The sequence below is a fragment of the Tachypleus tridentatus genome, chromosome 13, assembly GCF_004210375.1.
Source record: "Tachypleus tridentatus isolate NWPU-2018 chromosome 13, ASM421037v1, whole genome shotgun sequence".
In the NCBI taxonomy this organism is placed as follows: domain Eukaryota; kingdom Metazoa; phylum Arthropoda; class Merostomata; order Xiphosura; family Limulidae; genus Tachypleus; species Tachypleus tridentatus.
This window is the reverse complement of record NC_134837.1, coordinates 233240395-233267210: the sequence shown is the minus strand read 5'-3', so window position 1 is coordinate 233267210 and position 26816 is coordinate 233240395. Positions and strand designations below refer to the sequence as shown.

The 26816-nt window shown below is 32.2% G+C and overlaps 1 protein-coding gene across 1 annotated transcript; it reads left to right on the top strand.

Moving 5' to 3' along the window:
- Window positions 1–26793, top strand: LOC143240426 (lipopolysaccharide-induced tumor necrosis factor-alpha factor homolog). Its single transcript, XM_076482844.1, has 4 exons — window positions 1–235; window positions 10315–10370; window positions 21921–22074; window positions 23823–26793. Exons 2-4 carry the CDS (start codon window positions 10358–10360, stop codon window positions 23923–23925), a joined length of 270 nt encoding a protein of 89 aa, XP_076338959.1. The 5' UTR covers window positions 1–235; window positions 10315–10357; the 3' UTR covers window positions 23926–26793.
- The last annotated feature ends 23 nt before the right edge of the window (window positions 26794–26816 follow it).

The following is a 26816-nucleotide window of genomic DNA, read 5'->3' as shown; positions in this document are numbered from 1 at the left end:
TCTGTTTTTAACCAAAAAGACAAAAGATATGTTCTCGAGACCATTTTTTGATTGCATAATCAATAATACAGTTTTAAATTTTATTTATTTCTTAGATATTGCCCTCTAGTGGTCATATTAAAATTTATGATATAGAATGCTGGGGTTAGACCAACGAGTTATATACGACACACCCTTATTTTTTGTATAAAGCAGTCGTAGGTTTGAGGGTTGGCGGTTTGATTTTTATATAAAGGTGAGATTAAAGTTTTCGGTTTTCTTAATAGTAAGTTTTTGTAAGTTAGTTATGTAAATCGATGATGAGTTGTTACTACGTTGTTGTTTTGTGCAGAATTGAATTTGAATTGGTGTGACGTTTCGATTAGGCGTAAATAAAATGTCTAATTGAAAGCTAACTCTTACTACTAGTAGTCTTGGCACTGACTGGGGATTCAATTAGAAGAGTATTCGGAAATTAAGCAATTTCCTGTTCACCATACACGTAGTATAAGGATATATGGTTTTGTGTGACATATACATTTTTTAATTTTACTGTTTTAATGCGGATGTTAAATAGAGGGCGCATAATGTTAAAACTTAGGTTGAGTTCGTGGGAGTAGGCCTAGAATACCAAAAAAAAAAAAAAAATTATTTATATACTGATGACGTCACGAAAACCTAGTAACTTCGACAAATAACTACAAGCGAGGCATTCATTATACAGCGAATTTGGATATTACAGTACCAGTATGTCGAATTGAATCTTTCAGCATATAAATACACAGCAGTAGTAGTTTGAGCATTAGTTATATGAAAGTTGGTAAATAACTAGTTCTTGAAAATCCTATTATTTGGTACAGTGATTAGCACTGTGTAGTTTTCTTGTATGTTCAGTCACTGATTTATTAGTCATGAAATTGTAGCAGTAAATTTATTCAGTTGTTAGTTAACCCTTTCAGTGCTGAATAAAAAACTTTAATGTTTGGCATGGCGCTGAATATATATGCTTGATACTTCAACTAATTATGGTATCAGTACTAAAAGCATGATATCTCGGCAATAACTCTACAAAAGTGAAATATTCAGTGATTGTACCCAATACTGTATATGTTAAATTCAATACATAAAAATAACAGAAATAAAGGAAGATCGCCTGCTGCACTGAGCCTTGAAGTTGACTACAGTCTCCAACCTCACCAAAAGGGTTAAAGTACCATTAGAATAGAGGGGTTTATTGACTTGTGATTGGTGGAAATACCATGGGGGAAAAAAAATTTGCACACCATTTGAGATTCCATAGTCACAAATTAGGTTTATGTTGGAATTTCATTTGTGTATCTAATAACTAATGAAAAACAATTAATAATTGTGCCTATAACAACCTTTTGTACCATGTGATTATCTTATTGGAACAGTGCTATCAAAATGTTCGTGATTAATGTAAGATTATTGCTTTGCCTGGTAACTTAAGAAATTGCATGAATTGTGGATAAATTAAAATGAAGATTGTCAACAACCAGATACTAAATATGAAATATGAACTTTCTTCCATACCTCTGAGAGTGAAGGAGAAATGTATTTTCATTGGTTTTAAATTAAATTATCATACGATGTATAACAAACAGTTCCCAAGCCAACATTTCATGTATTTATAATTCCAGTATATCACTTTTTGATAGGTCAGTTGGATTTTGTAGATGTATATCAGTTGATGCATTATATAATGCTAACCGAACAATACAATGTACGGCTTTGTTTCAACAAATTCTATGACTGAAAATGTATATATTAATGGTTTTAAGTTTTTTTTGTGTGATTTCAAATAAAAAAAATATTTCTAGATTCAATTAAACTACCTATATCAATGTGGAGTCCTTGTTAATTCATTTTATCAATGCCCTGATTTTTTGGTTCTAACTTTTGCTTTGTGGTTGCTGTCATATGGTGGTGGAAAGTTTTAGTTGATTTACAACTAGTGTGGGTATGGTTGCCTTGAAATAAACCATGGAAACTGCATAGTAATAGTACTATATGTATTGTTCTTGTTTTAAGGTATACAGTAATTTTGTTTATATTTAAATATGAGGAACTGTAACTATGCATTCACACAATTCCAAGCACAACTATGTGATTGTGGAAATGGTAAAGAATTAAATAAAACTCTTTTCACTCGGTGGCCAACTGGACTTTGAAAAAAAAGAAAAAAGTAAAATATTTAAAATTGAAAGAAGTAATATTTAAATAATTAAAAATATCAGAAGAAAAATATAATATTTAAAGAATTTAAATAAAGCTAAGTGAGGAGAAGATTTGTAATTGTGCAGGGAGTTTTGGACAACAAGATTGAAGAAGTGCAGAAAAATCGCTGAAAGAATAAAACGTGGTGTGTGTCAAGATGCTGTTAATTCAGCTGTGAGGGAAGTTTTAAACTGGAGCTAGATAGTAGTAAGGGCAAAGATAAACTATTTGAAACAACATTGAGGTGTAGAAAAAATTCAGCATGGGAAAGCAGTATAGAAGTAATTATAAGAATAGGCTTAATTGTTACTGTTGTAATGCTAGAAGTATAAGAAAAACATTAGATGACTTTAGGGCACTAGTAGGAATAGAATACTTTTTCATTGTATTGACCTTCAAGTCATGCCTACCTAAGATTACGTAGCTTCCACTGATGTGGTACACATGCACGCAAGTCACATATCCAGTAATACAAAACTGACATTTATTCTTCTATGTATTTGCTGTGTTTTAGTGGACTAGTAGTTTGTAATATACAGTCACATTTCAGTTATTATACATATATGTAATTAAACTTATTTTTAAAAATATAGAACAATAAATGACAAAGTAAAGCAAATATATATCTCTTCATGCTCTGATCTTTCTACATAGTTGCGCTAGACATAGGTTGCTAAGCCTTTTAAAATTTTGCATGTGGAAGATATCAAATAAAAAATTGTTTTAAGTTTTATATATATACACTTTAATAACCAAAAAGTCATAAATAACTACACTAATCCCACTATAATTTTTTAAGCATATTAACCAAGATATTTTTAGACTGTATAAAATATGAAACCTTGAGCAGGCTAAAGACTCAATCTAACTCCTTGAAAAATTGGATCAAAATAACATGATTAAAATGGTGGGGGGAAAAGCCACTAGGGGGACATTTTAAGCTGTTGATTGGTTATTCACAGGTTATATAGTGTAGAAAGAGTATGAAAGGGACTATTTCAGAAAATGGAAAGAGCTGAAATGATCCACTATGTTTGATTCAATACATAAGTCATATCTCAGCAGAATAAAAAGATATGAGGTGTTATTTTGTATTCTAGCTTTTCATTATATGTAATATGAGTTCCTTAATTGTATGAAACTATATACTAGTATTTTGACATCACAAACATCTAATTTTAAATAACACTACATTTAATGTACCATGTGACTCATTAAAATCTATATTTAAATGTGTTTTTAACATTTACTTTTAAGAAATTAATTCGTATATATTATTAAAGTTTGAATTATCTGTGATTTGATATAAAATTTATTGACATAAATTAATAAAATAGTAGTTCAATAAAATCCTGAATGCAAATCAACAAATGAGATGACATGGCCTTTGAACCATGACCAATATGTGGCTCTATATGTAAAGAGCAAGTTTCATGCTGGTGAAGTTGAGAATATTGAGGGTAATAGCAAGGAGGTTGAATCCACTGGGGTTTCTATTAGTTGATATCAAGGGAAAAAAACTCTTGGTAGGAATTTGTTACAGACCACATGAAACTGCTAAAATTAGTGAGAAACTTTACAGTGAGATCAAGAGTTCAGCTGTTGATGAAGTCATAATTATGGGTGATTTTAATTTCAAACATATGGATTTGAAAGTGTTAGATAATCTCAAGGGAAAAAGTTTTGGAAACTTTTCAAGATGGATTTCTTCATCAGTTGGTCAAGGAACCTATTAGCAATAATGCTATTTTAAATTTATTAACTTCTTATATAGAAATGGTTGAGAAAGTGAAAACTGGAGAACAACTATGTACAAGTGATCATTGCTGTATTAGGTTTGATGTTTTGCTGCATATGGAAATTAAGAATAATGATATTTTTGTTTCAAAAAAAGCAAGTTTTGAAAGGATACAATAAGAACTCTTGTGAATTTGGAAGCTGAGTTATTTGGAGACACTGAGCAAATGTGCAATATTTTTGAACAAAAAATATTTTCAATATTAAAAATAAATTCGTTCTTTATAGAAAGGAAAGAATAGCTGGGAGTGAAAAGCAAAGTTGGATCACAAAGGGTATAAGATGTTAAATTAAGGTAATGCATCACAAATTTAAGAAATTTAAATTAATTGGTATTACAGAATATTAATAGAGGATCAAGAAAACTGGTCAAACAGGAAATTAAAGCATGTAAAAGCATGAGTGTAAATAATTTGACTGAAAATATAGAAATAAACAGTAAGGACTTTTCAAGTACATTAGGGGTAAACAAAATGTTACGAAGGAGATAGGACCTTCGAAGCATGGTAAAGGAAGGTTTATATCTGATTATGAATTGGCTGGGTTATTAAATTGTGTTTGTTTTGTTTTTTCTCTAGTGACGTTTAAGCAGTATATTCCTTATGTTGAGCGACATGTATATGAAAACAAAGTTGAACAAGACAACTGCATAAATTTTGAGCTTGTTAAAATAAAATTGTAAAGTCTAAAGAATGATAAGGTTTCTGGGCTAGATAACATTTTCCTGAGGATTTTAGAGGAGGTAAAGGATTGTATATATGAGCCACTTACCACAATCTTTTTTGGCAAGTTCTTGAATAGTGGAAAAGTTTGAACAGATTGAAAAATTAGCTAATACTACTCGCATCTTCAAGGAAGGTAATAGAAGCTTTTCCAGTAATTACAGGACTATTAGTCTTTCATCAGTTGTTGGAAAAGTTTTTGAAAGTCTGATAAAAGATACTTGGCGAAGTCATTTATCAAAGTTTATAATTTTATTAGTCAGTCAACATAGTTTTACTAAAGAAAAATCTTGCCTAACAAATATTTTGATATGCTTTGAATGTGTTACTATATATGTAGATGAGGGTAAGTGTATAGATTTGGTATATTTGGATTTTAAGAAAGCATTTAACCAAAGTGCAACATAAAAGGTTTGTAAAGAAACTTATCTGTATAGGTGTAGGCCTGTAAGGTATAGATTAACTTATTTGATGGAAGAGTTGCTTGGAAAGCATTGAATTATAAATGGAGTTAAGTCAAACTGGATTGATGTTGTAAGTGGTGTGCCTCAGAATTCAGTTTTAGGGTCATTGCTCTTTTTGATTCACATTAATGAAATAGGTGAAGGAATGGTCAAAATATTACTTAAGGTTGCTGATAAAATCAAGGTCTTGGATGCTGCTACTTTACAAAGTTTTAGTGAAATGAATGACAGATGTGTTTTTATTATGATAAGTGTAATATATTGCATATGGTTTATCATAATTTTAATTATAAGCATAATTTGGATGGGAATAACCTTGGCACTGACATGAAAGAAAAGGTTCTTGGTGTAATGGTTAATCAATCATTTAAGCCATTCAAGTAGTGTGCTGTTGTTAGTGGTCTAAAGAGGTTATAATTTTATTGTATAGGTTACTGGTTAGGCCACAATTTGAGCATTGTGTTCAGTCTTGGGCTCATTATCTTAGGAAAGACATTGAATTGTTGGAAAAGATTCAGAGAAGGGTTACTAAAATGGTACCTGGGATGGAGGAGAGATTAAGATCCTTAACATTGTTTTCTCTTGAAAAACAAATAGTTCGAGAGGTTCCGATTGAAATGTTTAACACTGTAAAAAGAACTGATAATGTTAATGCATCAACATTTTCTTACTTAACAGTGAGAATTACAAAACTACAGCTAACTCAATTTTTCAAGTAGGGTGGTTGGTCTATGGAATAGGTTGCATTTGGATGTTGTGGAAGCAGTAAATCTGGGGGAGTTTAAAAGAAAGCTTGATAAATGTATGAATGATAACAACTGACTTTACATTTTTTAGTTTGGCTTAGAAAATGGGAAGCTAACATGGACCAACAGGTTCCTTTTTGTCCTTAAACATCAAATTATGTTAAAATGAATTAGTAAATGCAGATTTTAAGCCAAATAATAAGAATATAACCTAAAACATTGCATGTTATAGAATATGGAATATGCTGTGCCATTTGGTACTGCAGGACATTCCCAAACTATACCAGCTATGTCATAACCATATCCAGTTGTAGAATTTAAATGGCTAATTCAACAACTTCACCCAAATGACAAATTACAATATTATGATGGCAAAGTACCTTAAGAGGTATGCAAGGGTCAGTTTGAATCATTTACAAAGTGAACAAGTGGAATAGTGAACAACAAGCTTTTTTTTTGTTGGTCATTTATGAGAGCAAGCTTTAACAACACTTAGTATCTATCCAGCTGAAAACCATAATGAATATCAAACATTGGAAGCTTCCTTATCCAACAGGTTAAGAATGACACACCAGGAATTATCTAGAGCACAGTTTTTGAGCAGTACAGAGGAAAGACGAGGCATTAGCTGAACGTGTGCAAGATTTAGAAAGACTTGCCCAAAAGTTGTAGATAAATAACTAAAGATGCCATCTTAAAGTTTTGCAATCATCTGATTAAGTAGTTTATGAAACCTAAATTCCTGTTGATGATAGTCTAGAAGAAAATGATTAGCTAGACAGTTAATAACAGAATAGAGAGAATTAACTACAAGTCCATAGGTGTTTTAAGTGTAACTTGACAAACTGCCAGCAACTGTAAATGGAAGCTTGTAGGGCTTAAGAACCCCACCTAATGCAAAATAAAAAGAAAAAAGCTGTTTTCTATGGTAAATTTGGCCATTGGAACCAAGACTGAGAAATAAGTAACTGTTAATACCCCAATTATGAGTTTGAACCCAACAATATTTAGGAAACAACAAAAGGTGAACCAACTATTGGTAAGCAGGAATTAGATACTCTTACAAGTCAAAGACTTGAAAATACATTATCTGCCCCAAATGAGATCAATTTGTTATTTAAAGAAACTAGTTTGGCTTAGTTTAGTAACGAAAGATTGGAAATTACCTCAGGGGATGAGGAAGTGAAAAAGTTAGAAGTTACCCTGACTGAAGGAAACTTCTTTATACCTTATGATATGTGGGTTATTAATATCAAGAAAGAGTTCATGTTAATAACTTGTTTCATATGAAGACATGGATGCAAGGTTAATCTAGCTTCAAATAGTTTCACAGTCTATGACTACGAAATCCCTGTGCACTGCATGTCAGTTACTACATAGGTTGAACTTCTAATGATAATAGAAAGAATGTTTATTGTACAACCATGGATTGAAATGTTCATACCAGGAGTTATTAACAGTAATTTTTCATCTGTTGACTGGAGCATAGTGGGGCCAGACACTTTAAAATTTCTTAAGGGATAGATTATTGGATGAGCTCATGGATTTGAAGAGTAAAGATATCATGCACAACTTACTCGGAAAAGGCTTAAACTGCATTGTGACAAAAAGTCACTGTGATAGTACAACTGATAAGACTGTATTTCAACAAGATGATGTGGTATGGCTGAACAATTCCTGTTATGAGGAAAAATGAACTCCAACATTAAGTTGGTCTTTAAAAGGGCCATATTTTGCACTTACAAGAATTAATGATGTAATTAATAGAACATAGAAGCTATCCAATTCAAACCAAAAATCATCTCCTGGATGGCTGTTTCATTTTCACGTATATTCAGTTACTCAAGCAGTTTTTGGTTATTTCAAGATGTATATATAAATCTAAAAAAATATTTCTCATCTTCTACAGACAAAATTTAAAAAGGCAAGTAGCAAGCAAGTACGAAGTTCATACCTGAGGGAGAATTGTTTGCTGCATTTCTTTATTTATTATTGTGTATTTTAAGAAAAATAAGTTTAAGTAATTATTTGTAAATGGTAATAATGTATATACATATAAAATGTATTATAGCTGAAGTGTAACTGTATTTTACAGAATGCTAGTGTATTAAAACACAGCCAAGATAGGTCACTTTGTAAAAGCCAATTTTATATTCTTTGTTATGATTGTTTCTTTATTTAGTATTTGGGTGTTTCCTTTGGTTATGTTGCATTTATTTGATTTGCACTGTTCAAAAATGTCTGAAGGTGACCTTTTCTGTTCTTTGAATCTGGTTTCTATTTTTCTGCTTGTTTCTCCAAACACAACACCAACATTATTTACAAAATGCAATGTAATAACTGCCATGGCTTCTATATTAGAGAAACAAGTAGAAAAATGGAAACCAGATTCACAGAACACAAAAAATCACCTTCACACGTTTTCGAACACTGCAAATCAAATAAACACAACATAACCATAGAAAACATCCAAATACTAAATAAAGAAGCAAACAAAAACAAATGCAAAATTATAGAAGCCTTACTCATACAACAACTCAAGCCCAAAATAAACCAATACAAAGGAACACCTTTATACCTATATTAATAAATATAATCCAACATCTAAGCACGCTGTTCACTCCTCTACATAGTGCTTTCTCTACACATACCAGGTGTTTTTCACATATATAAAAATAATGAGTATACAAGTATGTATAATGTTATGATATTTTAAGCTATTTAGACTAAAAATGTGTATTTCCATATTATAATTTGTAGTCATTCTAGAATGTGAAAAGCATGATTTGTATTTATTTCCCAAGTTTTTATGGTTTGTTTGTTTGTTTGTTTTTTGAAATTTCGCACAAAGCAACTCAAGGGCTATCTGTGCTAGCCGTCCCTAATTTAGCAGTGTAAGACTAGAGGGAAGGCAGCTAGTCATCACCACCCACCGCCAACTCTTGGGCTACTCTTTTACCAACAAATAGTGGGATTGACTGTCACATTATAACGCCCCCACGGCTGGGAGGGCGAGCATGTTTTGGCGCGACTCAGGCGCCAACTTCAAACCCTCAGATTACGAAGTGCACGCCTTAACGCGCTAGGCCATGCCAGGCCCTAGTTTTTATGGTATTATGAGGTTGGTAAAACTAAACAAACCTATACAGAGATTGGATAGCAAAAATAAAATATGAAGTTTTTTTCTTAAAACACATTTGTTAATTAACTGGAGGTTATAAAGATTTTGCATGTGAAATTTGAAAATGTTTTGATGAATAAAAGTACTTTTAGTCTTAAAATCAAAATTACTTTGCATGCTGGATAGTCAAAAAGAAAAGAAAAAGGTATGAGAAAAACATAACTTAAAAAATTTTTAAACTTGAAAAAATATATTTTGTTATTGAAACCCCACTAATATTTACTGATAATCTACAAAAATTCAAGATATGCTTACTAATTTAAAAGCTTTAGCATAAACTATAACTAACAAGCACCAAATGATTTTGAGATTGGTTTGTGGGGCTGAGACAATGCTGATAGGGTTAAATGCACCAGGTTTCTGCCATAGCTTACAACTTAGCTATTTTTAAGCTAAAAACAAAGGTAGAATCACTAGTTAGACTATATTTGGAATTGTTTTAAATCTTGGGCTCCTTACCTTAGAAAAGGTGTTGAATTGTAAAAAGTTCAGATAAGGATTTCTGGAATGACATCTTGAAAAAAGAAGAGTTGGAGGGGATATGATTGAGGTTTTTAAGATTGTAAAGGGAATTGATAATGTTGATGCATCATTTCTTTTAATATTTAACAGTGAGAATAGTAGAAGTAGGGAACACATAAATTATGGTAAGGTAAGTCATCTTCAGCTAACCCTTTTCTAACAGGGTGGTTGGCTTGGAATGGGTTGCCTTTGATAGTTGTGGAGGCAGTAAATTTAAGTGAGTTTAAGAAAAAGCTTGTTAAGTAAGTGAATGGCAAGGGATGACTTAAAGTTTGTTGTTTTTTAAATTTCATTTAGAGAATAGAGCAACTGAAATCTACCAATAGATTCCATATTAACCCAAAACATTGTTATCATATAAAGGTAAATCCCTCATTAGAACCTGTAAAAAGCTTTATGGGAAATAAAACTTTTGACACTTGATTGGAATATTTTTCCAAAATGCGTAGTGGTAGATATAATTTCTATGCTACTAATTTTAATATGATGATTATATATGCGTATATGAATGAATAAATATTTGGTTCTTTTAATTGTGATAACTCTGGGAGATTGAAAATACAAATTCATGATAATTATAAAATGAGTTGCAGTGTTATATTAAGCAACATGCAGAGAATAAACAAAAACTTGTAACTTTGTATAAAATTGTTTTTTTTGTTCAGGTATTTTCCACAGATTAAAACTTTCAGCTTGGAATTTGGTACAATGGCTCAGTATGGTGAGTGTTTTGTTGTTTTCTCAAAATATTCTTTCTTTTTAATCAATTGCTTAACCCTCTTGATAGAGGTAAGTCAAAATGTACGTTATGAACTTTTTTTTTCTTTTTTTTTTCCTTTTTGAATTATTATTCAAGTATTGAATAATAATTATTATTATTATTACTTTATTTTTGTGTGTGTGTGTGTGTTACTACAAGTAGTAGTAGCATTCTCTCAATCGAGAAAAAGGAGAAAAATACAAAATATATATATATATATATGAAAATACAAAAAATATATATATATAAAAAATTAAATGAAGAAAAAAAACTTCTTGTTCGTCCATGCATGGACTGAGCCCTGAAATGGACCTGAGTATGATGTTATACTTTTACTCTGGCCCAAAGCTTTAAAAAAAAAAAAAACCCTAAAGACAGACGCTATAATCGTTCGGGAGGGAGGAAGAGGTAAAATGTACCTGACCCTCCTAGGTATTTAACAACATCAATACCCAAATACCGACACAGTGAAACTAAAGAGATACATTTGAAATTTAATTAAACCACTTTATTTTAAGTGTAAAAGAAACAATCTTGGATTTGAAATGTAATCTAATTTTAATATTACATGTTTTATGTTCTTAATTTTATAATGAAATATTTTTTTAAATCCTCACTTTCCCCTAGTAAGATAATAACATTGTTTCTCTAGATCTCCTCCCTCTTATTTATTTACTGTCTCTCACTGAAGTACAGAATTTAACATGAATTGATAAGTCTATTATTTCTATAGTCTTTACTTTAACCTTGTTTGTGTATGAAGTCATAAACAAAAAAGTGGAGTCACCTGTCACATCTCTCTTAGAAATTGCCAAGAGTTCTTTGTTTTATGTAATATTCTTTATAATTAATAAAAAGGTAGTTTTAATCTGTCAAATGATTTATAATGTTGTGGCATTTTCAGTATAGAATATTGTCAATTCTGAAAGTTTATATAATGGTGTACAGACTGAACAACAAAAGGGAATTAAAGTCCCTGATGTATTTGAAAGCCAGTTAAGTTATAATTGTTATAGGATATTGTTTCTGTGTGTTAAAATTCTTTGTTTTTAGATGCATCAATTAAGTAAATAAAAAAATTGTGGTTTAGTAACATCATTATATATTAAAACCAAAAAGGGGCTTGAATTTCATTGGCAAATGACAGCAAAAATAATAACAAATAATCAAAGGTTAGTAATATATTTCATATTTTTTGTGGATATTCTTTATTTGTTATTAAGTAACTAAAATGCAAAAACTAAAAACTTGTTAGATTAGGTAAAATAATGAATAATAATAATTCTTCATTAAATAAGCTTATGAAAAACTCGTTCGTTACATTAATTTGGTACTATAGTATGAGTTGTACATCTTCAAAGTGATTTACAAAATTCTGTAGTGGGGTTGTTAGTTGTAGTTCAAAGGGCAATGAAACAAAATTAAAGCTCAAACAGGCATACACTTTGAGACTTAAGCCATTTATAATTAACATTTGTAGTTTTCTATTAAAATCTACAGACATTTGAGAAACTGAAATGGGCTTTTTTGTTTTTCAGTGGTCAGTCAAATCAACCTAGAATGTGTAGGGTTAGGGTGTAAAAAAATAACAGAATTTAAATTTTAGTGAAAAAAGTTTGATATTTATTTAGAAGGCTTTAGAGGACATGCCAATGAAATTTGAATCTTCATATTAAAAAAACTTATTCTTAATATTAACATGAAAATCACTTTGCACTTGTAGCTCTATATATTTGCTGTAAAAAAAAGAAGGTATAAAATCTATTATTTTGTAAAAAGTACTTGTATTGTGTACTAAGAACTTGCCATATATTCTGAAGATACCCAAAATGTAAAAAGATAGTGTTAAAACTGATGATTACTCTGTAGTTGCAAAGGGGGTCACCTCAACCAAACTAATATGGGAAAAAGTTAATAGGATCAAAAAAGAAAGAAAAACAATCTTTTAGTTGCATTCTTTTCATTCAGTGGTTACTTTCATTCATGCCCTAAATGGTTTGAAGAAAAAGTGGTGCAGTGTTTTAAAACGATTCATAACTTTACTTATCCTGAGGCTCGAAAGTTGCTGTCCACCACTTCATCTTCGGTGTATTCTGCTGCAATTCATTCCACAACTACAGTGGGAGTGCAGACAGATCTCTGTGTGCCTCCAAAAGAATCTTTCTCAAAACAAATGAAAAGTCTTTTGACCTCCATGGTTAAAAAAGTTGATGAATCAATTTCAACACCAATCTCTGTCCCTTACATACATTTCAACAAATCCCAAGATCCACTTCTTTTGGTTCTGGGTACAGGCATTTCCTTGGATACATCATCTTTTCCTACCCCAAAATGCAAAACAATCATTCGTTCATGTCTTCAGTTACTGGAATCCCCTTCCAACAACAAAGACCTGCTCAATTGACCCAGGGCAGGAACTGTGGAAATTGATAGACCTCCCTCGATTAAAAAGACAGTAAATTAAAAAGACGTAGTCATAAACAGAAGGGTTCTCCACCCAATTTGCCTACACATAAATAAAAATGGTCACATTGCTACAATGGAACTGTCAAGGTTTACATTCTAATCTGGATGACATCAAAACACTGATTGCTTCCTACCATAATCTATGTCTTTTCTTACAGGAAACATTTCTGAAACCTGCCAAAACAGTCACCTTTCTACGGTTTTCTTTGTTCAGAAATGACAGGCTGTGTGATGGAGGGGTGGCACTGTTTCTTGATCAGCATGTACCTACCCTGTCTTTGCCACTCAACACACCCTTGGAGGCCGTAGCCATCCATGTTTCCATTGTTTGTTCTCTCTACCTGTTGCCTGGAGAGACCTGTGATCAGTCAGACCTTGATGCTGTTATTGAACAGTTGCTATCTCCCTTTTTAATTCTTGGGGGATGTTAATGGACTTCATCCCCTCTGGGGAAGTGCTGATATTAATAGGAGGAGTCACTCTGATCACAACCTTTCTCTTTTCAATACTGGTTCTTCTACTTATTTTCCTGCACCTAGTCAGTCCTTTTACTGCTATTGATCTCTCAATTTGCTCCCCTTCATTATTCTCCCATTTTTCATAGAGGGTTGACAATAATCCACGAGGCAGTAATCATTTTCCAATAATTTTGAGAGAGACTGCCTGTGGTCAATGCCATTCGACCCACGTGCCCCAGTAGAAGCTGGATCATGCAAGCTTGGCCCTCTTTTACTTCTCTCGTAGAACTCAATCCTGTCATTGTCTGTAAGCCATCAATAGACGACTGCGTGGCAGCAGTAACTGATTATATTATACAAGCAGCTGCTCAATGTATTCCTAAAACTTCGACATGTTTTCCACTATATCCTCATCTGTGGTGGAATTCTGATTTCCACATGGCATGGAAGGCTCAAAAACGGGCCTGGGATACCATTTCATCGGTATCTCACAATTTCAAGCCACATTGCTTTCCAGCAGGCCCATGCAAATGCTTGGTGGATAAGATGTCAAAGCTAGAAGGAATCTTGGATTAAGTTCACAACCAGCATATCTTCTACCACCAGTTCCAAAGTCATATGGGACAAGATTTGAAAGGTCAGTTGGCAATATACTTCAGTCCCCCTCTTGATCTTGCTCTCTGATAGCCAGGACATAGCTGATACCTGGAGCATCTGTGATACTCTAGGTGAAAACCCTTCCTGAGTGTCTGGCACTTCTGCTTCTTTCTCCACCTTAGCCATCAAGACTTGGGCAGAACAATTTCCTTTCAAGCTGATTGTCTCTGTGACTATAATTGTCCCTTTACACTGGTGGAACTCAAACTGGCCCATTATCAGCCTGGCAGTACATCAGTTAGACTTGATAATGTACACTATGAAATGCTGTGCCATCTATCTCCTGCTTCTCTTGCTATTCTTGTGATTGTTTTAACTGGATCTGGAAGGAAAATGTTTTTCCTGATGCCTGGTGCCAGGCTATTGTCCTACCTTTTCCTAAGCCTATGAAGGATCCCAAGTTTCCTTCAAACTACCCTCCAATTGCTTTGATGAGCTGTCTCTGTATGGCTTTAGAGATGATGGGTAATGCTCATCTTGTTTGGTTCCTTCAATCAAAGAATCTCCTCTCGCCCACCCATTGCAGTTTCTAACGACAGGGCTCCACATCAATCAGAGAAGCTTTTCTCAAATGACAACATCTTCTATTAATATTCTTTGACATTGAGAAGACTTATGATACAACATGGAGGTATGGCATTTTGCAAGACCTCCCTATATATGGGTTATGTGGCCATTTATCCATTTTTATTAAAAATGTTTTAATGGACAGGAAATTCCAAGTTTGTGTGGGTTCAACACTTTCCTGTTCTTTCCTACAGGAACTTGGAGTCCCTCAGGGCTGTGTTTAGAATGTCGCACCTTTCAATGTAAAAATTAATGCCATCACTGAACAACTCCCTCTCACTGTTGCAAATGGACTCTATGTCAGCAACTTTCACATCACATATCAGTCATCGAACATGAGGTATACTGAATGACAACTACAGACTGCCCTAAATTGTTTGCTGAAGTGAACCACAGCAAACGGCTTCAACTTCTCTCACTCTAAAACTGTTTGCATACACTTTTTCCACCAACGGGGTATTCATCTTGATCCTGAACTCCATATCAGTGAAATTGTGCTGCCTGTGGTCTCTGAGACAAAGTTCTTGGGACTTCTCTTTGACCATAAATTGACCTTTATATCACACATCAAGTAGATATGGGTCAAATGTACAAGAGCACTGAAAAACTTGCATGTCCTTTCTTCCACCTCTTGTGAAGCGGATCAGTGTTCTATGCTAAAGATATGTTGTGCTCTTATTTGTTCGAAACTTGACTATAGATCACTGGTCTATGGCTCTGCCAGACCCTCAGCCTTAAAGATGCTGGACCCCATTCATCATCAAGGATTTCAGCTCTGCACTGGGACTTTCCACACTTCCCCAGTTCAGAGCTTATACATAGAGTCTCTATAACCTTCTTTGCACCTCCACCATTTGCAAGTGTTCTTACTATATGCTTCAAAACTTTATTCCTTACCAAAGCATCCAACGTGGAGTTGTGTCTCCTTCCTCAGTGAGCCATACTTTTTCAGAACAGATGGTCTGCCATTGCTTCTTTTGGCCTTCATATCCAGGCACAATTGGATGAATTGGGTGTCCTTGGATAACATTGCTGTATCTACTGGTCATCCCATCCCTCCATGGCTTCTTACAGTCCCCAGTTGTGACCTATCTTTCAGTCATCTGAGAAAAGAGATACTCCCGATTGGAAATACTGTCTGTTATTTGCTGAACATCTTTCAAACCATCCTTCCATTCCTATTTATACAGATGGTTCGAAATCAGGTGACTGTGTGGACTCTGTCATGGTTTGTTGTGGTTCAGTTATTGTTCACAGAATTCCCTCTACAGTTTCTGTGTTCACTGCTGAACTGTACGTCATTTCTCTTGCCCTGGATCACATAGAAGCTAAGCAGTACTCAAACTGCACTATTTATACTGACTCGCTTTGTTCTCTACTGGTCCTGGAATCGTTTCACGTTAGTTCACACCCTGTTCTCGCTGATATTCAAAATTGACTGGCCCATTTCCTTTAACATCTACTTCTATTCGTTTTTTCTGGATATCAGGCCACATTGGTATTTGCAGGAAGGAGCTCATTGACACTGCAGCTAAATCTATTTGCTCTGGCACTATCACCGCTGCACCTGTCCCATACATGAACTATGGTCCTGTATTCAAGGCTTGGCTCCGTTCCAATTGGCAGTTGTCTTGGAGTGAGCAATGTGAAAACAAGGTTTTCCAAATAAAATCCTGTATTGGACTTTGGCCGTCTTGCTTCTGTGAGGATCGGAAAGAGAAGGTTATTCTAAGTAGACTACACATTAGTCACAGTTTTAAAACTCATTGTTTTATTTTATCTAGTTTCATGATTTTTTAATCATCTAACAAAAGTAAATATATCTCACGAATTAAAAAATCATGAAACCATATACTGCTGCATACCACATATTCCCGACATCAGCAGAAAAATAACTTGGCACAAAACTAAGATCTATACTGTGTAAAATCTATACTGATAAACACGACATCAACATTATAAAATGCAATGTGATAACTGCCACAAGTTCTATATTGGAGAAACAAGTAGAAAAATTGAAATCACATTCAAAGAACACAAAAAGTCATCTTCACATGTTTTCAAACATTGCAAATCAATTTAACACAACATAACCATAAAAAAACACCCAAATACTAAATAAAGAAACAAACAAACAAATGCAAAATTAAAGAAGCCTTACTTATACAACAACTCAAGCCCAAAATAAACCAGTGCAAAGGAACACCTTTATACCTATATTAGTAAATATAATCAAACATCTAAGCATGCCCTCTACATTCCTACACTCAGTTACACAACCCCCCTTCGAACATGTGGTCAGCTATCGGTCAGTTACTTCTTTCTTTCTTTGTGAACCAGACGATGACCGAAGAAGGTCAAAACGTTGTTCGATCTTCTACATAAAAGAGTTTCCCAACCCAAACCAACCATTTTTATATATATATTTTTCTCTACCAGTGGGTTTTCTCGTCATCACATTTTAAACATGTTCTGTCCCAAGGTTTGTCGATAATGTTAGACAGTGTTATTGGTGATGGTGACACTGTCCACCTTGATTATGTTTATAGTTTTATGAAGGCCATTAAACTTTTTAATGCCATTTAAGTTTTTTTAATTTATATATTATACCTCTTTTAATGTGATTCCCTTTTAAGAATTAAGGTCCATCTAGCTTGATTTGAAATTAGAAAATGGCTGTAACATTAAATAACTCGAAACCAGGACCAGAAAGGCCAACTTCAATGGATTAACACTGCTGTTTGAGCTACCCACTAGTCATCCTTGCAAGTTATTATTAAAATTTTGCTACAAGTCTTAAAACTTTTATTACTTTATTTTTTGAAAAATAGCCTTAACACAAATAACTGGGAACCAGGGCTAGAAAGGCCAACTTCAGGTACCTGACAGTAGTTTTTGTACTTGTTAATCTTCCTGGAGAGTTATAATAGTTACAATTATGCTACAGAAAGTCCTTTACAACTTGTATTATTGTAGTTTTTTTTCTTAACGTTGTAGACTAGATGTAAACATTAGTTTTATGCTATTTATGCTTTTTTTGAAACTTTGTTTTGTTTTACCATAATTTCCTTTTATGAATTTTACTAAATTTACTTTAATTTTAACTTTTTACTGGATGTTTGGTGCATATAGCCTTGCTGCTTTGTGCCATAAAACACCAAATCAACCAATTATTGCCAACAAGTTGCAGTCATGTGCTGCAAAAGATCCAGAGAACAGAAGTTCTGAAAGGTTGCATGTTTGAAGGATGCAGACAACTGTATCCTCAGTACTCTTATGTCATAATGAAAAATAATTATAAAAAAGCAAATATTTAAACAGTCAATAGATTTATATTTATTTCTTGTTACATATTTAATAAGCATATAAAGTAAGCAAATGTAAACACTTAGGATTAAGATATCATTTAACTTTGTATTCATTTCATAAAAGTATGTTTTGTTTTATTGTATTACAATCGAGAGGGTTTACTTTCTTAAAGAGAAAAATCCTTTACTGATGGTTGTAAGTTTTGCCTAAAAAGTTAACCACAAACCTGTGTCTGGGATAAATAAATCTAATGAAAAACACAAACTAGCTCAAAACAGATATTATGAACAAATATTAAAAAATAAAAAATAAAGAAGGCAACTAGTCTCACCATTTGAGAAGATCTAATTTCCTTTATCAGATAAGTAAAAAAAAAGGATATATAAAGATAATTATGTTATGGTGTAACATGGAAAGAATATGTATTAAATGTTTCTTTCTGTTCATTATGCTTATTAAGTATAATACTTAATACTAGAAGAAAATTAACTTTTAAATATTGTGAATGGTTATTATTTTATAAATTTAAAATGTTTACTGTTTGGGCTGGTTTGTTTGTGGATGCCCAATAAATGATTCTTTACACAAACTTAAATCATCTGGATAAGTTATCTGTAAAGTTTTGATAAACTTTGTTGTTAAAGATTTATATATATATATATATATATATATATCATATAATTAATAAAATCAAGGAAATTTTCTGTTTCAAATGGTAGTGATGCAAGTAAACTTGTCTGTTACATTACAGTATTAATGTTTAAATGTAAATAAATTTGTGTCTAGCTTCTTAGAATGTTCAGTAATGTTACAAACATTTTAACTTCATCTTTTGAGCTAAAAACATTTTCCTAATTTAACTTTTAAACAATATTTCTGAATTTATGGTGTATGTTGATTGGTTTTGTAAGGAAGTAAGACATCTTTGGATTTCACCTAGTGTTAACCTATTTTCTTATCTGAAGATACTATACCAAAATATGTAAATGGAATTGCTTTTGATGTTATTTAAAAACATCCTTTTACCTCATGAATAATGTGCATCTATTGTTTTTACAAAAGTAAAACAAAAGTTCTTAAAAATTAAGGATTTTGCAGAAGATACCTATTTTCTCAACTACAACAGCTGGTAACCTACGATATTATGATGCCACATATATTATTGTTTAATAAGATATTTTCTAAATGCTTTGCTGTATTATCTTTAAATGTGTATATAAAAGTATAAGTTTGTCATTTTTTTCTTCTCTTTTTTTCTCCATTTTATTCTGTGTGTGTATTCATTTAAAAAAAAAAAATTCTACCTAGTTACGATCATCAACACTGCTATATTTACTATTTGGACTCTAGTGTTAAAAATAAACTGGTCTTGGGTCTAGTGTCATAATGTTTCTAGTTCCAAATTGTTAAATAAAATTACATGATTGGTAAAGAAAATAGATATCTTCTCAGTGCTCTAGGTAAGGGGTGTACCATTATATTTCCTGATCAAGAATTAGACATTTGTGCCTTAACTACTGGAAAGTTGTTTTGTTACAAGAGAAAAAATGAATGACTCCTGCTGCTTTACAGTAGTATAGTAATTAATTATTATATTCTTTATAGTTTCCTGAAGTTCTGCACAACATCTGTGCAGTTTTCACAGTAAGGCTGCAAAAATAAGTGCTCTCTAACCAACACAGGTTTCTATTAGTGCATTTGTGAATGATTTGATTTAGTGTAAAAAAGTATGAAAGAAAGTTGTATTTATTATGACTACATCTGTTGATTTAATTTCCTAAATTAATCCTGCATCGAATATTACCTTTTGATGGGAAAAAAAAATCATAATTAGTTAAATTACTTTTCATCACAAAATGTTACTTCTGTACTTTGTAAAAAAAAGAAAATTCCATTGATAGATTCTGAGAGAAATTACTTCTTACAGAAGAACATTATCTGGAGCACTGCCTTTTGTTTGATATAGAAACTTGGGTTTACACACACACAGTGTCATTTCTTAACTGTTAACAAAAAGGTATTTTCAATCATGATTGGTTGAACAGTTGTGGGAAAACATAATTGTGTGGCCTGAGATGAATTTAAATATTGTAAAAAATATATATAAATTCTTCAATATTGGACATTGGATTACAAAAGTAGAATATCTTGAAACTCCTACTTTCTTTGTGTCAAATGTGCAAGAGCACTAAATATCCTTCATATCCTCTGTTCCACCTCTTGGGGAGCAGATCTGTTCTCCATGCTTAAAATTTATCGTGCTCTTATCAGATCCAAACTTGACTATGGGTCTTCTAGAACCATCAGGGGCTTTGGCTTTGCACTGGGGCCTTTCATACTTCTCCAGTCCAAAGTTTGTACGTTGAGTCCCATGAACCCCCTCTGTATATTTGCTGTTTGCAACTGTCTCTTATGTGTGCTTCCAAACATCACTATTTACTACAGCATCCTACTTCAGGTTGTTTTCCATCATCAGTGGGCCGCACTTTTTATAATAGAAAATCTGCCATTGTTCCTTTCAGACTTCGTATCCAGGCACAATCAGAAAAATTGGATTTATCTTTGAATAGCCTAGCAGTATCCACAGATCGACCTCTTCCACCATGGGTAATTACTATTCTCAACTGTGACCTATCTTTAAGTCATCTGAGGAAAGCAGATAGATACTCCTGATTGGAAATATCACTCTTTATTTGCTGAACATCTTTCAAATGATCCATCCATTCCCATATATATAGATGGTTCAAAAGCAGGTGACTCTATAGGCTCTGCCATGGTTAGTTACAGTTCAGTTGTAGCACACAGAATCCCCTCTACAGTTTCTGTGTTCACTGCCAAATTCTATGCCACTTCTGTTGGCCTGATTCATATTGAAACTATGCAATATACGAATTGTACGATCTATACTGATTCACTCAGCTGTCTATTGGCTCTGACATCATTCCATGTTAGTTACCATCTTATTCTTATCAATATCCAAAACAAACTAGCTCATCTCTCTCTATCATCTATCTCTGTCCAGTTTTTTTGGATACCAGGTCATGTTGGTATTCATGGGAATGAGCTAACTGACAGAGCGGCAAAGTTCATCTGCTCTGGCTCCATCACTACCATCCCTGTTCCATATATGGACTATGGTCCAGTTATCAAAACTCGACTGTACACCAGTTGGCAGTTGACCTGGAATGAGCAAAGAAATAATAAGCTTTTTCAAATCAAGTTTTTTTTAGCTCTTTGATCATCCTGTTTTTGTAAAGATTGAAGGGAAGAAGTTGTTTTGGCTAGCCTATGCATTGATCACAGTTTTTTAACTCTCCACTTCCTTTTATTTGGTGCTGATTAACCAACATGTGGTCTGTGTGGTATTCAGATCACAATCATACATTTTTATTGTCATGCCGTCGTTACAACCAAGAACGACAATGCCATTTTAAACATATTTTAAAGGTAGGTTTGCCCTTGATATTAGCCAATGTTATAAGTGATACTGCCCACTTCACCCATATTTTTACATTTTTAAGAGTTGTTGGTTTTTTAACTTAAGGTTTTATTGGACTGTAGACTATTTTAGCATGATTTCTTTTACATATTTTAATATTTTTTTTTACCTGAACCCAGGACTGGAAAGACCAACTTCAGATGACTGACAGCAAGCTTGAACTTAATGCTTCAGTCTTCCTGGCAGATCTTAATTTTACATATTTTTACCTTAATTTCCAGACACCATTATAGTATACTACATCTTGTTTGGCACAGATAGCCAAGTAGCTTTATGCCAATAAACATGAAATACCTACCTACTTCCAAGTTTCAATTTGCTTTTCAATAGTTGCTTTTCTATTCCACCCCACCCTAAAAATAAGTGTTAAACAACTCGTAACTTAATTAGTTATATATTTGTTTTCCAAACTTTAACATATTGTTGAAAATTGTGTAATTTTTCATATCCTCTTGGATCTTAACTTGCATCATTTTATATATATATGTATATATCAACAAGAACTTTTAAAATAATCAGTTAAATTAAGACATACATTCTTGGAATGTTCTACAGGACAGCAAACAGTTGTTGTGGTGCAACAACCTTCCTTTGGGGAAACTCCTGTACAAACAACATGTCCCAACTGCCACAATACTGTTGTTACCACTGTGGATAAAAAGGCTGGACTCTTTGCTTATTTGATGGCATTGATCATTTGTCTCCTTTTGTAAGTTTTAGTTTCAACTATATATTATATTCTTATCCTGTTCTGTATTTATTACTGAAAAACAAAGTCAGCAAGTGCATACCATAAGCAAACTAAACTATGAATAATGAAATTTGGAACAAATTTGTAATAAAAAGTAGAAACAATCTAACTTTACAGATATATAACACAGTAATGTTATTGAAGTTTTTAGCATAATGAAAATTAACAAATTATACATCTGATTAAAGAACTATAACATTTCTTTAAAGTGATAAGCAATTATTTAACTGTATTCACCATTCAGAATATTTCTGAATTCTATAAATGTCATGTACTAGCATTATTGAGGAGACAGCACTGATAAAAGGTGTGTCATAAAAGACTACTTAAGAGCATTTTACTTATTTTCAACAAAATAAAAATATGTGACTAACTGGTTTGCATGCACACAGAAATCAAACATCTTTGCCGAAATAACTAGCTTGAGAGTTGTAGCTACATCACCAACTATTAGTGTTTTTTTAACCTTTAGTATTTGAAGTTTTGCTCACTGTATATAGTAATAAAATACAATGTCAGTGAAATAAACATGTATATATTTCAATGGATTAATCTCTTCTCACTGTAGTGTTCAATAATTATAATATTATGGAGGTTATCTGGCTTTGTTAGTGTTGTTTCACATTTCCCACACAAGACCATTTTTACAACTTAATTGAAGCTGTCAGTGGCTTACACTTAAGTATTTGTTGTTTTAGACTTTGCAGAATATCCCAAGTCCAAACCTGCTTAGGAGACAAATTAAGCAACCATAAAAATCTAAGTTGACAAAACACTGCTTTTGGCAAAGCCGGTTGATTATTAGTGGGATTTTGAATCATTTACATCTTTTATTTTCATTACTTGTATAGTTCTAGTAATCAAACAATAATTTTGTTGTTGGTTTTTTACATTAACCAACTTAATTTGTGTTTAATCTGAGTAATTAAGTAAACTCTATTTTACGTACCTAGTGTTTACTAAAATTGAAATAAATAAATTATTGAAGACTATCAAGGAAAATAGTTATGTTTAGCATCTAAATATGAATAAAAACATGGCTGTTTTTTATTTTTAGCTTTGTATACGTATTGATCTTGTCAAGTACTTTTGATACATTTTGTAAAGTAAACAATTTCAAGTTGATAAGCTTAATTTACTCAAAAAGAGTGACATTATATGGTGTTTTTCCTTTATTGATGTTCTATTTTTCTGATTTGTTGGTCTAGAGCAACTATGACTTTGAGTTTCACATCACAGTTTGAGCAGTGTAATTACCTATTTCCTGCCTCTAGCTGACAAAAATGTATATATAGTTCTGCTTCGTTCCCTTATGTGTTAATATTAATTGGTCAAAATTCACTAATTTTGGTGCGGAAAAAAAAAGAACCCTGAAAAAAAATACATTATTCATATTGATGGCTGTAGAGAGCAGTCATGTTACTGTTTGACATGCTGGTCAATGTGTAATAATTTATCTGTTACATTGTGAAAATATAATTATACTTTTGTTTTGTTACATGGTTTCATTTCAGGAAAATATTAATGATACAGGTTTTTTGGGATATGAGAAATTAACACGTCTAGAATTTCTAGCAATATAGTTTTAGTGTGGCATAATGTAGTCCAATTTACACTGGAACACATTTGTTACGTAATTTTGTAAAAATATTTTTCAAAATCCAGTCTTTAAAAATGTCATTTAATTTACTGTGCTTATATTTCAGCTGTCCCTGCTTCTGGATCCCATTAGTAATGGATAGTTGTAAAGATACTGAACATACTTGTCCAAGCTGTAACGCTCAGCTGGGTACCAGCAAGCGTCTTTAAACAAGAAGCCGAGGGTTAGTAAGAACACAGTCGCTGGTGGTAAAGTGCTAAAATGTTGTTCTGCACAATTGAGAAGATTTTTTGGTCCCTTTTTTTTTTTTTTTTCTTTCTAAATATATTTTATTAAATTCCTATTTAGATAGTTTCAGTATTTCTACTAAGTTTTGATGAAGCAACTCTCTTCGGACATTGTCCTAGACTAGCATTATTGCCGAAATTTACTCCTACAGAAAAGGTTAAATTAGAATTATATGAAATACTACTTGTAAGAAATTTATTTTGATGGGTAGTTAGAAATTTGTATTCAAAACTGCCATTTCTTTCTTGTGAGTGAATTGTTGGTGTTTGTTTTTCAACAATCTAAGCATTGCACAATGTATTCATGTTATACTTTTATAGATACAGGCAGACAGAGATTTCCAACTGTTCATGTATAATATCATCAGAGTTTCACTTTGTCTGAAATTTTAAAGTCTTGTATTGTTTGCACACATGCTTGCTCTATCTCTTAGCATTGAGTTTACAGTCAAGCTGTTATTAAACTTTTGAATGAGCAAGTAGATATTTTGTAAAAATGTAACAGGTTTGGGTGAACAGTGGAATTTGATTTACCTAATCGGTTACATTCAGTTAATTGATTATTTTCACATGGATAGTTGGAATAATCAGAAACATTAACTCTGATTCTTTTCATGGCATTAATCCTATTTTCAGTTAATCAGTTATTTTATGTAACAGTAATTAATATAACCAGTATTCATAGAGAATAGAGTTCATCAATCATCTTTAGGTTGATAGAGAAAAGTCAGTAGGAAACATCATTCAAAGGTATTTTTGACTGTATTAGTCAACTGAACATGCTTATTTTCATTGTGTTAGGTGTTAGTGACATTTCTAGGTAACGTAACTTATAATATTCCCAGAATGCCATTAGTTTTTTCAAGATAGTTTTAACCAACAACAAAACTTCATTTCCTTCAGCTGAACATAGGAAATAGAATTGTTTTGCTGGATAAAATGAACAGTATTCTATGTAATCATACTAAACATTGTTAAAATGGGCAATTTTGGTATATTTGTCAGTATATCTAGATCAGGCCATAAAACGTTTTTCTTAAATTGAGAAAATACAATTTCCGTAATGCTGTGTATGTACATATATATATTTATGGATAATATTGCATATTTTGATGGAAGCAAAACAGTTGTAAAGTATTCCTTGGTTGCTTTAGCTTTATTTTGTAAGGGTTTTTTTTCTGAGACTTCAGGTTAAGTACAATTTGCTCTGTGTACCATGCATTTACTTTAAAAAGATGGATAATTTTATAGTTTTATGGATCGCAAAATTTCATACTCAACTCCTAAAATGCATGGTGTATACTTACCTAGCTATCAGTGTTGGTGCTTTAATGATCATAAGTCATACAGGAGATACCTATGTTCAGTTTGACAATAATTATTACAAGGATTCTAACCATGATTAATTTATGCCATCCTTGAAAGTAATACTGAAAATGAATAAGTACTGCTTTGATCTTTTTAATACTAGCTTCAGTAAAAAGATGTTAATTTTTTACATTATTGGTCAGTTTTTATTGAAGGGCATTAATTTTCATACTACATTATTTCTCTGCTTGTTGCTATTCAACAATAGAATATTGTTTACAGAGTTGATATGATGTTCTTTTGCAAACAGTTAGTTAATTTGAAGAGAACTTAAAAACAGCATTTGGAGTACACATTGTTTTGCTTCAGTGTTACATGTATTTGAAAATTTTGTTCCTGATTTACTTAGAGAAATTGTGTGAAAACTTTTAATGCACTACTTGGAGAGAACTGAACTTAAGATGTATATGAAATAATGTTTTAAGCTCTTGAATTCAATTATTTTTCTCTTTTTATAGCATCAAGCTTTATAATTTTGATGGTTCTAGAGGTGGGGAGAGGGTGATGAAACTTATCCATCCAAACATATTTACTGAACTAATTGCTAGTGCAATACTTTGTCAGGGATGTATTCTTTTCTTTCTGTGATCATAATAACCTGTATTGTGCAGTTTAAGTTAGCAACTTACTCAGATACAGGAGCTTAACCTTTTGATGACTTTCCTTCTTATATTACATGAGATGTGGAATAAATAAAAGTTTAATTTTTTAATGGCAGTAACTGTTCACTATACTATTCTGTGTATATCAGTTTTCTTTTGAGATAATTTTCAGACCATGCAAGTGTTCTGTTTAATATCATCATGAACTCAAAAAAAGCTTTGGTATTGAGAAGGAATATTTGAAGATTCTTATAAAATAACATATTTTATGTATTTGTTTTAATATTAATAGATTTGTGTACTATTAACTAACAATCAAGAATGGTTTCTTAAGGGTGACTATAATATCTTGGACTACTTTTTATGTTAAGTATGAATGCCTTACAAAATAGTTAGGAAGTACTACAATCACAATAGTAGTTAAAACAAGGGCTACAAATAACTTGAGTATAAGATCTTAGTTTTTGGGATACTTCACTTAGAATAGTATCAATTACCCTCCAGGTTGTTATCCTTAAAAACCTGAACAATGTTTTTAGATTTTTTTTTGTTAAGGTTAAACAAATTATTATAATTTCTTTCAGTAGTTTTTTTGTTTATAAGGCAACTGAAAATAGCTTTGCCAGTATTCATCTTGGTGTTTAAGCTTGCAAACATAAATTCAAAGTATACTTCAAATGTGAAAGTTTTTGAAGTCTGTCCTATTACTTCTTCATGAAGTTAAATTTTTATGCTTAGCATTAAGTTTACTTTTAAAAAAAAATTCAATCTATATGGTGTTGCTTTTGTATGTCCAAAAATAAAGTATATAAATGCAGAACAGCTTGTTTTGTTTCTCAGAGG